The 14,242-nt window shown below is 31.9% G+C and overlaps 1 protein-coding gene across 2 annotated transcripts in view; it reads left to right on the forward strand.

The window, feature by feature from the left end:
* LOC118183904 (uncharacterized) overlaps positions 1 to 14,242 on the forward strand; it is a 188,232-nt gene that overhangs the window by 28,574 nt on the left and 145,416 nt on the right. For both annotated transcript variants that reach the window (XM_035353510.2, XM_035353511.2), the window contains exon 6: positions 655 to 789. In XM_035353510.2, the coding sequence (XP_035209401.1) occupies positions 655 to 789 (135 nt within the window). The remainder of the gene's footprint in view (positions 1 to 654; positions 790 to 14,242) is intronic.

Raw genomic sequence — 14,242 nt, forward strand, 5'->3', positions numbered from 1 at the left:
GGCTTTTGAATATTTTGTGATCTTATGCAGTTAAATACTGCCAATTTTCATTTGGGTATGTGTAACTTTTAGGAATTCTTAAAATATTAATGATAGTTACAAACCTTTAAAGATTAAATTCTACATGCTTAAATTTATGTTAAAGCCAGCAGAGAGGTTTTGTGGATGACCTAGCCATTTCATCTGTTGGATTCAAAATCATAGAAGATGAGTGTTGACCATTTGTTTTCTAGTGGATAAAGTGTGATGGGGTTATCTGAAAGAATAATTAGTGTAATGCTTTTTAAACATGTAATATTTAATCTTGATTATTTGGTATTTAAAACTTCAACAAGTACTAAAAATGAAGTCTTAAAATATCTGCACTGGCAAGAATGAAATAATGTTTTATCTCAATGTAAATTAATATGTTTATGTAGTTTTTCCTCTTGTGATCTTGAATTTTAACATATATGTTTATATAGTATTTTCCTCATGTGATCTTAAATTTTAGCATGAAACTTTAAGCTTAATATTTTCGTATCTCAGTAAGGGCAACTTAGTTAGAATGTAAAAGCAGTCTTCAGTTAATTATCTGTAAGCATTTGATAAACTCTCTATCAGTATGATAATAAAGCCTTTCATAGTTTATATAATTTTATGTATTATTTTTAGATTCTGAAGTAGTAGTGCAACCACTAGGTGGTGAAGTAGATGATGCAGACGATGATCCAGAGTATAATTTCCTTGAAGAAGAGGAGCCTGATGAAATGGATCTTCAGTACGACAAAAGAAATGTAAAAATCACTAGTAAGGATTTTTTAATTCATTTGTTCAGATTTTCCTATCATCTATTAATTGCATAAGTAAATTACATTAAAAATTCAAGATAAACTAAAATTAGCTAACTAAAAATTGTTACAAAGGCCATTATTTACATCAGTCAGTAGAAAGCAGCCTCTGTGTAGCTGTTTATGTTACTCAATTTGGATTATTCACAAAAATAGAAAACTTATGAAGAGACCATAAATAAGCATGAAATTAATAATAATTGATGTTGAAAATCTGTATACTTCACTCCCACTTAATTAAATATTAACAAGCCTGATTTCATTGTATAAAAATGTTCATGGATTCAGTAATATTATTGACACAGATGCATGCTTTTATTGTGTGTTCTTTAGTAACTTCTTAATCCTACATCCAGCTTGTCCATATATATGCATTTGAAAGTATTATTTCTTATACTGGTAAGGTGGTACTGTATGTGCATTCAAAATTTTCGATCTCCATACCAATACATCAGCATGTATGCAGAAATTTTTTTTTTGGCCTAGACTAGCGAGGGCTAATATATGCTTCTCATCTCAGAATACCTTCTCATCTTTTCTCTTAATTTGATACCTTTTTACTGTGTGAGATAAATGAAGACATGGATCTACTATCTGTTATCATGTTTTATTTGAAGATGACAGTTCCAGTGAATCACTTATTTGAAAGCCATGTATTTTTTTAAACTTTGGTAGAATATGCATGTAAATAAGTTTGCACATGTAAGAATTCCATTGCTATCTAGAATTTTAGCAATTACTCTCACATTGACAGTTCCAGTGAGTCACTTATTTGAATACCATATTTTTTTTTTAAACTTTGGTAGAATATGCGTGTAAATAAGTCTGTACATGTAAGAATTCCATTGCTATCTAGAATTTTAGCAATTACTGTCACATTATAGGTGATGTAATTGAGTACCATGGGAATCTTTTGTGTTCTTTGTGGACATATGAATGCTATATTTTTTGGACATAATATAGTATATGTTTTGCAAATGTTTAGATTAAGTATTAAAAGAACTAATGCTATAGAACTATATTCTAACGAAAGTTCTAGATCAAAGTCGAATCACTCATAATCCAAAAGACTAGATGCATGGCCTGGAGGGTTTTCCATAAATTTTAATTAAGCTTAATATTTACATATATACAATGTAGTCTAAAATGCCTGAATCGAATATTTAAGGCTCAAAAGGCAAGAACTGAATAGTTCCAGCTAAAATCTCAATCGAATTCTATTGCATAGTGCATCGAAATTCTACCTTCAAGAAGAAGAATATTTTTTCAAGTCACGTGTTCAGAAGGGGAAAGGTCAAGTAAGCCAATAGATGGACTCCTAACGCCATCTCTTGGCGATATCAAAGAATATTCCTTAACGATATTAAGTGAATGTTATAGATAACAACATGCTTTTATTTACCAAAAATGCATAAAATGTTAAACTTATTAATAAATGATTGCAGGAAAAATGTATCACTGCTCTCTTAGAACATATATTTAATGATGAATACTCTTATATATTTTCTGACATAGTTTATGAAACTTCGTGGATCCACTGAGACTATCTTAATACTTTTAAATTTCCATTAAAGTGGCTCATATAAAATTCACTTTAAGGAAAATTTCAACAGAAACACTCGGAAAGAAGAAATTATGCTGCATTTGCAGATTCTGATGCAATACTTTCAAGCTATAATGTTGCTTAGTATACCACATTTCCTGATATTATACATGCATTGTCAAAACTGAAATATGAGCAACCAGTATGACATAACGGACTTAGCAACAAAGTAGCATTGGATGAATTAGTGAATTTATTAAATCAAATTAAGTAACAGTCTGAAACTAACCAATTAATTACATGCGATCGAATAACGTTTTACAGAAAAGTGTAAAAGATGAACAGCTAGTGTTGAAGTAGTAGTTTTATAAATCATAAAGAATGGAATTTTGATCATTCAATAAATTTAATTTCATGACAAAATGTAGAAACCAAAATTAATATTAATTTTTGTAATAAATCATACTTTAGATTTCTCGAAATTTTTTTCTGGTTCCTTCAGTTTTGGCATATGAAGATGTGACTGTGCATACTATATTATATGTGAACAATATATTTCACATCATCTGAACATAGTTGTCTCTAGAAGTTCTCAGATTGTTATTTTGAAAAAAAAAAAAAAACAAAAAACAAATTATTTGTGTCTTGTGACATTTTGGAAGCAATTCAACTTTATTCAAGAAATTACTTTCCTGAGACTTGAAATGAAGGCAGCTTGAAGAAAACTCTGAAGTGTATATAATGAGACAAAAGTATGGTTTTATGAATTTATGGTGATGACTATAGGATTTTAGGAGACTTCAAGGTATGGCAATTAACTGCTGTAAAAAAAAGCTGTAAAAAATGGAGAAAGTCATGAATATGAGTTTAGAAATGCAAGGGTGTCCATAGTAAATACTAAAATATGGAGTCAGTGTAAAGTGAAATTTATTAAACTAATACACAGAAAGTAAATGTTTAAGCTACTAAAGCAACAAAAATCAGCTTAAGTTGCATAAATTTTCAGGATTAGTTTGGAAGGTTAAATAGGATTTCAGGATTAGTTTGGAAGGTTTCATTGAAGAAGGGCTTGGTCTACAGTCCTTCTTCAGCTGTTGGAGGGAAAATTATGAAGGAGAAGCATGTGCTGACGCAATAGCAACATATAGAAAATTCAGGAAAGTTCTGAGTAAAACAGAGCTACTGGTACAATAGAACAGAGCTACTGATACAATATGAAAACAAAAAGTGAAAAAAAAAATTCCTTAAAGGATGGAGGTAGAGATGGATGAGTATTGGGATTATTAACTAGAACTGAGTAATTTTTATGTATATTAAATGCTTCTAGGAAATCTGATTCCAATGAAAGATGTCTTTTGAATAATTTTTACTGCAGAGAATTTTTTTACCAGCAATTTTGGATAACAGAGGATTGATGTGTTTCTTTTTTCCTAACATATGTTTTGTGCTCCTTAGTGTGAATTTTCAAAGCTGTTTTAGTTTGAACAATATATATTAAGCCATACTGGGAAAGAATTCTATGTATATCTCAGGATTTCATATTTGGCATGCGATCTTTAAGTATGAAACTGCAAATTTTATTGGTGGGAGCAGAAACACCACGAAAGTTAAACTTCTGTAAAATACTTGCATTTCTATAGCTAAGGATTGGAAAGAAAGTAACAACTACTGAATTCATATAATCTCTTAGATTAAGAGGTTGCTTTCTATTATGTGAGAGATGAAAATTTTTTAACTACTTGATAAGTAATACATGGTGAAAAGCTCTGTTAATTGTAACTGCTCTTAAGTAGCTTCTTGATCCACAGCTAATTTAGAGGAACAAATTTGTGTGTATGGAAAATGAAAGAATAAAATGAAACCAACTTCTGTTTAGTCAACTGACAGGATCTCAAGTGTGTTGGGTGGGAAGCAGATGAATGTTTATGTTGTGGAGTAGTACTGTTAGTTAGATTTCATGTGACTAGGATGCCGAGAAAGAGAAAGGAATTGGATGTCTCAAGTTCAAAACTGAACTGAGTAGCAATCAGTGGATGAATTCCATTGATCCTACTATTCAGTTCATTTTTATCAGTGATCAATGGATAAACTCATTGATCATTTTCATATTTTATATAATATGTGAGTAGAAACTTCAAAACCTGACCCCAAAACAATAAAAACAAATAAAAGAGTATATTTTATACTATGTTAAAACAATCTTGAGTCAGACAGCTTTTGATGATTCATAAAAGTTAATATTTGAGAAAAATAATGTTTCTTCACCATCTTAACACTGTAAAATATTAATTTAGACTCCATTGTTATAATACAGAAGTAAATAAATAAAATATAGAGGTCAAATAACTGCAAACTAGATGATTGAGAGAAGGAACTGAGACTATGCTTTCCTAAATATTTAAGTTTTTTTGCCATGGTTAAACTGTATCCTTAGCTGAAAATTAATTTTTGGCAGAATTTTGTATGTATGCAAGTGCTGTTATGCTGCCGTATCTTGATCAGTTAGTAATAGTTATAGTAGTAATAGTGGTGGTTAGTAGTAGCATTAAGGAGAGTCATATTACTGTTGAAAGGAATAAGGTTGAGAATTCCTTCATGTTTATGAACATTTAGTTTTGACCACTGAACACACATAATTTGACTTTTGTTAAATTTTCATCTAATGATTTCGTTGTATGTGTTGTCAGGATTTTGTTCTTGTAAATATGAGTAGTTCTCCCTGAAAAGTTCTCCATGAAGCCATACCCTTCCCCAGGCAGAAAGTCATTATGTGTTTTCTCATAAGCATTTTCCTCGTTTTTCGATATCTTTTATAACTATATATTATTTGATTAAATCATTTTTCATGTATAAAATTATAATTTATAATGCAAATACATAGTATTGACTTGCAGTAAAATTATAACCAAATTTAATTATATGTAACATTTTCCTTAAATTTCACAAAGAATCTCAAGAAATTGGTTGTCAGTGTCTTAGGATATCGATTGTCATTTCTCCTTACATTGTGAACATTGTATGCATATACCAGATGGAAACTGCATTTGGAATAACCTGATCATAATTCTACATTTCTCTTCAGTGCAATGTTTGTATGATCTTATCTTCAAGAAGTTCTTGCCCAAGAATGGGATTTTGTTTCATAAGATGTGCATATTCATAATGCCCAGGCTAATTGAGGTTCTTTGATACTAAGCCTTGATGCTGCTGCAGCTTCTGTTTCTCATGGTTGAAGGGGCTAGCTGCTTCAGGTTTCTGTGGCTCCTCAAATGTAACATAATGCTGGTAAATTTCCCATAGAATGTCTTCCAACAGCTGTCTGTAATGATGACAGTTTTTTTCATAATGAAATAATGTATCCATGCAATCCATTGAATATTGAACTGGGATGTGAATTTTGCTACTGTTGTTCAGTTGTTCTGTTCTGATGAGGGTAGTCTGCACTGACCATGCCCATCGTAGTGATCATTAAATTTTAAAATTCTTATTCTAAATTTTGAACCCGTGAAAGTATTGTGCAGAGCCACTGTATTTCGTGCATAGTTAAATTTTTTATGTCAGATTTCTGCATGGGTAAATAAATACAATTATGTGCGTATTATTTGTGTATAGTTAACAAAAAAGTATTTTCACTAATGTACCTAAGGAATTTATCATCAATAGAAACAAAATCAAATATTTCTTGTAGAAAAGTATTAAAGTATTTAGACTGTTTGTTATGTGAAATGGAATGTGTCATGATTTAATGATATTTTTTTTAAAATGGAAAATATCCATCTTCCTACTCGTGTGTAGTGTTTGTATGAAAATGAATATGTAAATTCTAAAAATGTATAAATATAGTAGCAATTTTGCATTTGCTTAACTGAAATGAAAAGAAAGAGTTTATATGTAGTTATTGCCTTGTAATATATTGTTAATTATGTTTAAGGAAATATAGATGTTTTTAAGTATAATATTATCGATATTTCTTCATTATAGCCTGCATTGTTGCCCACAAGTGGATGTATGGGTAACACCACTGAACTAGTACCGTAATTTCCGGAAGAAAGGCCGCATCAGCATAAACGCCGCAATCGAGAAAAATGGTGGGAAAAAAATTAAAATTACACAGAAACGCCGCAATAGATTTAATTGCGCGTGACATCGTCATGGGCTGTATAGATGCAAAATCTCAACCTATGTCTTGATATATGACACATAAGTTAAGAAAAATGCAGGAAATGAAATCATAACTCAAAAATAAATTAAAGGTAAAAAATGTTGAAAATATATTTACGTTCACGAATTGTTAAACATAGAAAATGCCGTGGTTCGCAAAGCAAATATTTATTACCAAGATATGCAGAGATACACGCAGTTACATGCAAGCAGAAATAAGTACGTACAAGCACGGATAAGTAAGTACAAGCAGAATAATATAAGCACATATAAGTAGAAGCAGAATAATACTAAGCAGCGATAAGCGGTTACAGAGGTCATATATATAACTTCACAACAGATCATGGTTTAACAAATCATAAACAAGACACAATAAATAACCAATCAAAAATAACATACAGAATGAGATTTAAGTTTCAGAATAACTCGGACCTGGCTGAAAGCTAATGAATATTTTGGACGTGACAGAAAGCTATACTTCCTTTTAACCAGTAAGAATGCGATTACAAATATCTCAACACTCCCCCTTAATCGCACATTATACAAAACATAAAAGAATTACACAATTTTAAACAGCTCAATGATAACAGTTCATAGAATTTTGTTTTGGACAAAGCCTTAATTAACATATCTGCAATTTGTAAACCTGATTGTACATATTCAATTCTAATATTATTTTCCTTAACAGTCTTATGAGTGAACTTTAATTTTATATCTATATGTTTCAACCTACCTGAAAAGTTTTCATTAACAATACTTTTGATACATGACTGGTTATCCTCAAAAATATAAACATTTTTAACTCTGGAAATTTCATTTACTACATTTTTTATCCATAAAACATCTTGAATACCTTTACATAAAGCAATTATTTCAGCTTCTGTTGATGAAAGTGCAGTACACTTTTGCTTGTTACAGCACCACATAATAGGACAGTTTGAAAACATTATAAAGTAACCAGTAATTGATTTCCTATCTTGAGTATCTCCCCTCCCCCAATCTGCATCTACATACAAACACAAGTTTGCCCTTTCCAAATCACCCTTTTTGTATATCAATTTTAAATTTAAGGTGTTTTTCAAGTACCTAAAAATTCTTTTTAGAGCACACCAGGCAACATCAGTAGGATGCTCCTGCAGTTGGCTCAAGCAATTTACTGCAAAAATAATATCTGGCCTTGTGATATATCCTAAGTAAAGTAAAGATCCAATTAATTCTTTGTATGGGCCATGAAATGCATTTCCTTTCTGAAAATCAGCTGCTGTAGATTTTAGTTCAATGGGAGTTTGGGCTGTTTTAGAATCAGACATTTTAAATTTATCAAGTAATTTTTCAATATATGGTTTCTGATCTAAATATAAACAACCAGACTCAAATTTCAGTCTAATACCCAAAAATTCCGAGACACTTTCAGATTTTGACATTTTTAATTCATTTGATAACAATGATATTATAATATTTGTTTCTTTTACATCTGAACCTGCAATTAATAAGTCATCTACATAAAGAGCCATAATTACTTTCTTACAATTTAAATTTCTGATAAAAATACATGGTTCAGAGTCCAATTGCTTAAAATCTAATTTAATAACAAAATTAAGAAATTTCTGATACCATTGTCAAGGAGACTGTTTAAGACCATATAAACTCTTTTTAAGTTTACATTTCTTACCACTCATATCATCATATCCTTTTGGCTGTTCCATGTAGATGATTTCATTTAACTTACCATTCAAGAAAGCTGTCTTGACATCTAAAGTAAAAGTTTGCAGACCTTCATTATTGATAATTACCAGGATTAAACGTAAAGAGCACATACTAATCACTGGAGAAAACGTTTCTGTATAATCTATGCCTTCTTTTTGCATAAAGCCACAAGTAACAAGCCTCGCTTTGTAAGTTCCATCTCGTTTTTTACGTAGAACCCATTTGCAGGAAATGGCTCTTTTATCAGGGGGTAAACTTTGTAGGTCCCAGATGTCGTTATCTTTCATAGATTTCATTTCCTCGTCCATAGCTCTTTTCCATGTTTCTTGTTCTACTTGTGGTAAATTTGCAATATCTTCAAATGTCAGAGTGTCTTGTGCAAACATTACTTGGTAAATCTCACGATCAGGATACCTAACTGGCTGTTTCTTTTCTCTTGAGGATTTTCTTTGTTCTAAAAAAGTATTTCTTAAAAAATACATAACCTAAAAAGGTATTTCTAAAAATAGAGAAAACAAACAGCAGAGCAAAAATACGATGCTTTTTATTGGAATTACAAACTATAGCTATTTTTGAACGACAGTATCACGAAGCCCGATCTCCTGATGACGACAACACTCACTGTTGCCAGAACTTATCTAAACTATATATTATATTATTATTATTTTTATTAACATACTTTAATACTTCCCCTTGTAAAAAAAAATAATAATAATAAATTAAAAGAAAAAAGTCACAAAAGTCCCAAAAAGTCCCATCTTATCACAAAGAATTAACAGTCTCGGTTTAAATAAAGGTTTAGTCATTATGTCAGCAACTTGCGCCTCTGTAGGTACCTGCTGCACAATGATTTCCTTTTCTAGAACTTTCTCTTGTATGAAAAAGTGCTTGATATCAATGTGTTTTGTGCGTTGATGAAACTCCGGGTTTTGTGACAGTCTTACTGCAGCGGCGTTGTCTACTTGAATTACTGGAGTTTCACGTAACTTGGTTACATCACTAAATAGTCGCTTTAACCAAATTACTTCTCTAGAACATTCACTAGCTGCAATTACTTCTGCTTCAGTCGTCGAAGTTGCAACAACTGTTTGCCTTTGGCTAATCCATGATATAGCTCCACCACTGTATAATATCACTACTCCACTCATTGATTTTCCTGTTTCTCGACAGCCTCCAAAATCTGCATCACTATAGCATTCTAGAATTCCTGGTTTGTATTTATTCTTGTATGTAACACCTTTAGTTAGAGAACCTGCTATGTATCTGAATACATGTTTCACTTTTGTCCAATCATCTTTCGAAGGATTTTCTAGGCAACTTGATAGAATGCCAACACAGTAAGCTAAATCTGGTCTTGTGCCTAACATAAGATACATTAAAGTTCCTACAGCTTCTCTATAAGGAAAAAATTCTCTGTTTGATTTATCTTCCTTTTTCTTTTCAGTTAGACCTTCCTTCAGGATAGGAGTTGACACTGGCTTGCAATCTTCCATCCCAAATTTTTGAAGAATTTTTCTTGCATAAGCTTACTGACTAATTTTAATACTTCCATCTTCAAGATGTTTAATTTCAAGTCCAAGAAAGTATACTGCTGGTTTAGTTGTGATTCTGAATCTCGACTTCAATTCTCTGAGAAATTTTTCAGATTCTTGTAGATCTGTTGATGCTACTAAACCATCATCTACATATAAACATACGATTAGCTTCTTGCCGTTATTGTTTCTTATATATAAGCATGGATCAGCTTCACTTGTCTTGAAGCCCAGCTGTGACACAAAATCTCCAAAATATTTATTCCAGTAGCGTGATGATTGTTTAAGTCCATACAAACTGCGTTTCAACTTACAGACTTTCTTCGAACCGTCACTATATCCTTCTGGTTGCTGCATGTATATAGATTCTTCAAGTTTTCCATATAAGAATGCTGAACCGACATCAAACTGAGAAAGATGCATTTTCTCATTGGCTGCGATGCTCAAAAGTGAACGAATAGTTCCTAACTTTGTTACTGAACTAAACGTTTGATCATAATCAACTCCAAAACGTTGAGTACATCCTTTGGCAACAAGTCTAGCCTTGAATTTATCAATAGATCCATCAGGATTTCTTTTGATCTTATAAACCCACTTGCATGGTATAGCTTTAGCATCTTTTGGTAATTTTTCTAAACTCCATGTTTCATTCTCTATCAATGATTTCATCTCTGAATCCATAGCTTCTTTCCAATTAACACTTTGCTTACAGTTGAACGCTTCTTCATAAGATTCAGGTTCTTCAGAATCAATAATAAAAGCTTCACTTATCATTATATAATCTTCAAAACACTTTGGCTTTCTCAAGTCAGCTCTATCTGTTAGGAATCTTGACTGTGCATTATTTTGCAAATTAATATCTTCACATTCTTCTCTTTCAGAATGTTCTTCTGATATATTTCCAGATATTTCTTTGTTGTATTCTTTTTCTGAATTATCTTCTTCACAAAGAAACTTTTCTGACTTATCTTTTTCTGAATTTTGTTGATGTTCAGAGCCAGAAATTAGGCTATCTTGATCTTGAATAGGTAACTGCACCCTTTCTTCACAATTTGTGAGCTTTTCGTTAAATATAACATCCCGTGAACAGATCACATTATTGGTTTCTTTGATCCATAGTCGGTATCTTTCGTCTCCATCATAACCAATTAAATAAGCTTTTGTAGCCTTATTATCCATTTTCCTTCTTCTTTGTTTAGGAATATGGGCATAACACACAGATCCTACTATACGAAGATGCTTAATTCGAGGTTTCTTTTTAAACCATAGCTCATAAGGACTCATGCCTTCTACTGATGATTTGCCAGTTCTGTTTAGTACATATATGGCAGTGTTGACTAGTTCAGCCCACATTGCTGCAGGAAAATGAGCTCCAGAATTTGAGTACTTAAATGTTCTTGCCATTTCGATTATTGTACGTATGTCTCTTTCACTAGAGCCATTTTGTTCAGGAGAATAAGGTGCTGTTAGTCTTTGAGTTATACCTTCAGAATGCAAAATAGCATGCACTTTGTCATTGTCAAACTCGCCTCCATTATCGCTGAGAAATTCTTTGACTGAATGTCCTAAAATTTTAGCGTGTGCAAGCATGTGCTGAAACATATTTACAACAGCAGATTTTTCCTTGATAAAATACCCATAACGAAACTTTGTGTAGCTATCTTTAAACACAACTAAGTATCTTTTTTTCTGGAAAGATTCATCAAAAGGTCCACAGACATCAGCTGAAATGAATTCACCAGGCTTGCTGGCTGGCTTTCTTATGCCAAATGGTAAACAGTGTGCTTTGCCAAAAATGCGTGGTTCACACAGTTTTCTTTCAAATGGGATTTTAATTCCTAATTCTTTCTCAAGCATGTTCTTAATGTGACGTTTATCTTGATGTCCCCATCTCTGATGATATAACTCTAATAAGGAATTATATGCTTCAGCAGCATGAACTTCTATAATTTTATCAGGCATAATAGATTCGATAGCTGCCTTGTATAAAGTACCATATACTTTGCGAGTTCCAAAAAGCACTACTTGACCATTAACCTTTAACCAGCATTCTGTAACTGTTGAAATAAATTTACTATTCGGATTTCTATCTTGAGCAGCAAGTAAAGAAAATAAATTTCTGTTTATCTCAGGGACATACCAAACATCTTTAAGGTAAATTCTTTGGATTTTACTACCAATAGTTGTTTTGACACATACTGTACCTTTACCAAGAGCAATTAAAGTTTCTTTTCCAGCAGCCTTGATGCTACAGGGACTATCAAACTTCATAAAGTCAATAAAGTATGTGAAACAATTCATGATATGTCTTGTAGCTCCAGTATAAATCCAAAAAGATGTTCGATCGGTTTCAGCCTCTTCGTCAATGGACATCAGTATTACACTGCCTGTATTTCCTTCATTGGTTTTCGTCAACCTATTCTTGGGTGGTCTTCCATCAGCAATCCACTGTTTACAATCTTTTACCCAGTGTCCTTTCTTTTTGCAATAATTGCAAATATCTTCTTTTCTTGGTTTTCTTCTGAATTTATCTTTTTTATATTGCTTTTGTTTTTCAGATTTTGACATTACTAATGCCACTTGTTCATTTGTATTGCCTTTCTCATGACTTTTAAATTCTCTTTCATGAGAGCAAAGCTGTGCTGTTAACTCATCAACTTTTCTTTTGTCTTCACCCAAGAGTAACCAACTTGACTTAAACAAATGGTATTGTCCTGGTAAGACATCTAAAATCTTGCAATTGAGTAGCATGTCAGGTAACTTATTTTCATTTTTCTTTTCAAGTCCTGAATTCAACTCATTCCATAAGTTTTTTAATTTGGAAAGATGAGCCGCCATATTATCATTTTCATTCCACTTGAATTGAAAAAATTGCATGCATATATTATACAATTGATTTTCTGATGATGCTTCAAATAACTTATGTAATTCCAACCACACTTCTCTAGCAGTCTGAAATCTCATAACTTTTTGCAGAGTTTCTTCCGTCATGGAATTTGTTAATACCATCATAGCACTAGTGTTTGCATTTTGAAACTTCTTAACAGCTTCATTATATTTCTCTTGTTGCGCAATCGGAGCATCTATAGGAAGAATTTCTGGTTTCACTATAGTTCCTTCTACAATTTCTAAAGCACCAAGATGATAATTTAAAACAAATTTTATCCTGTATTTCCACATAAGCCAATCGCTTTCACCTGATAAAGGCTTTACTTGGACCTTAGATAATTCCATACTTTGATTTCTAAACAACTTTCGATTGCTATAACGAAAACAAAACACTTACTTTATTAGGCTTAACGAGTTCCGTTTCTTCGAGAAAACATCAATTCAAAACATTTGACGCAATATGGGAGCATGCTTGACCCATAACCTAAAAAAGTATTTCTTAAAAAATACATAACCTAAAAAGGTATTTCTAAAAATAGAGAAAACAAACAGCAGAGCAAAAATACGATGCTTTTTATTGGAATTACAAACTATAGCTATTTTTGAACGACAGTATCACGAAGCATGATCTCCTGATGACGACAACACTCACTGTTGCCAGAACTTATCTAAACTATATATTATATTATTATTATTTTTATTAACATACTTTAATACTTTTATTAACATACATAATACTCCTCCTTCTTATTTGCATCATTTAATTCGCCGTTATCAGTATCTGAAATTGATTTGTCTTCATTTTTAATGTCATCATTGTCATTTTCACTCAAATCAGAACTATCGGAAATATATTTTTGATTTTCTACTTTCTTCTTTTCTTCATTAAATTTAACATTTCTGGAAACAATGATGTGTCTTGTTTTTGGAATCATTAAACGATATCCCATTGTGGAATAACCTACAAATATTCTGACAGATTTTTCATCTAGTTTCTTGCTTTGCAATGGTGGCACTAGAGTATAAGCATCGCAGCCGAATACACGAATGTGTGTTAAATCAGGATTTTCACCATACTTCAGAAAATAAGGAACATGATTTTCAATTGAACTATTTGGGAGTCGATTATTTATGTAAGCAGCCGTAAGTACTGCTTCACCCCAAAGAAATTTTGGTAATTTTGCCTCAAGTATCATTGCTCTAGCTTTTTCCAGTACAGTTCTATTTGCTCGTTCAGCAACACCATTTAGAAAAGGTGTATAGGGAGGTGCAGGATCTATTTTTACACCTGCTCTTTTAGCAACTTCATGCAATTCTCCACTGACATATTCTTTGGCATTGTCACAGCGCAGTTTTGCAACAGTTGGATTCAATTTAAAGAATAGCTTGAGTTCATCAGCAATGTCACTTTTTCTTTTGAACAGTCTGATTTCCATAAATCTCGAATAGTCATCAATTATAGTCATGAAATACCTTTCCCCATGGAGTGTTTGAGGTTCTATTGGACCACATATATCAGTGTGTATAGTTATAAGCGGTTTGGATTCTTTTATGCGAGGACCCTTTCCTATAGGCAAAGC

The sequence above is a fragment of the Stegodyphus dumicola genome, chromosome X1, assembly GCF_044657685.1.
Source record: "Stegodyphus dumicola isolate Sdum_Otavi_A_Nest chromosome X1, ASM4465768v1".
Classification (NCBI taxonomy): Eukaryota; Metazoa; Arthropoda; class Arachnida; order Araneae; family Eresidae; genus Stegodyphus; species Stegodyphus dumicola.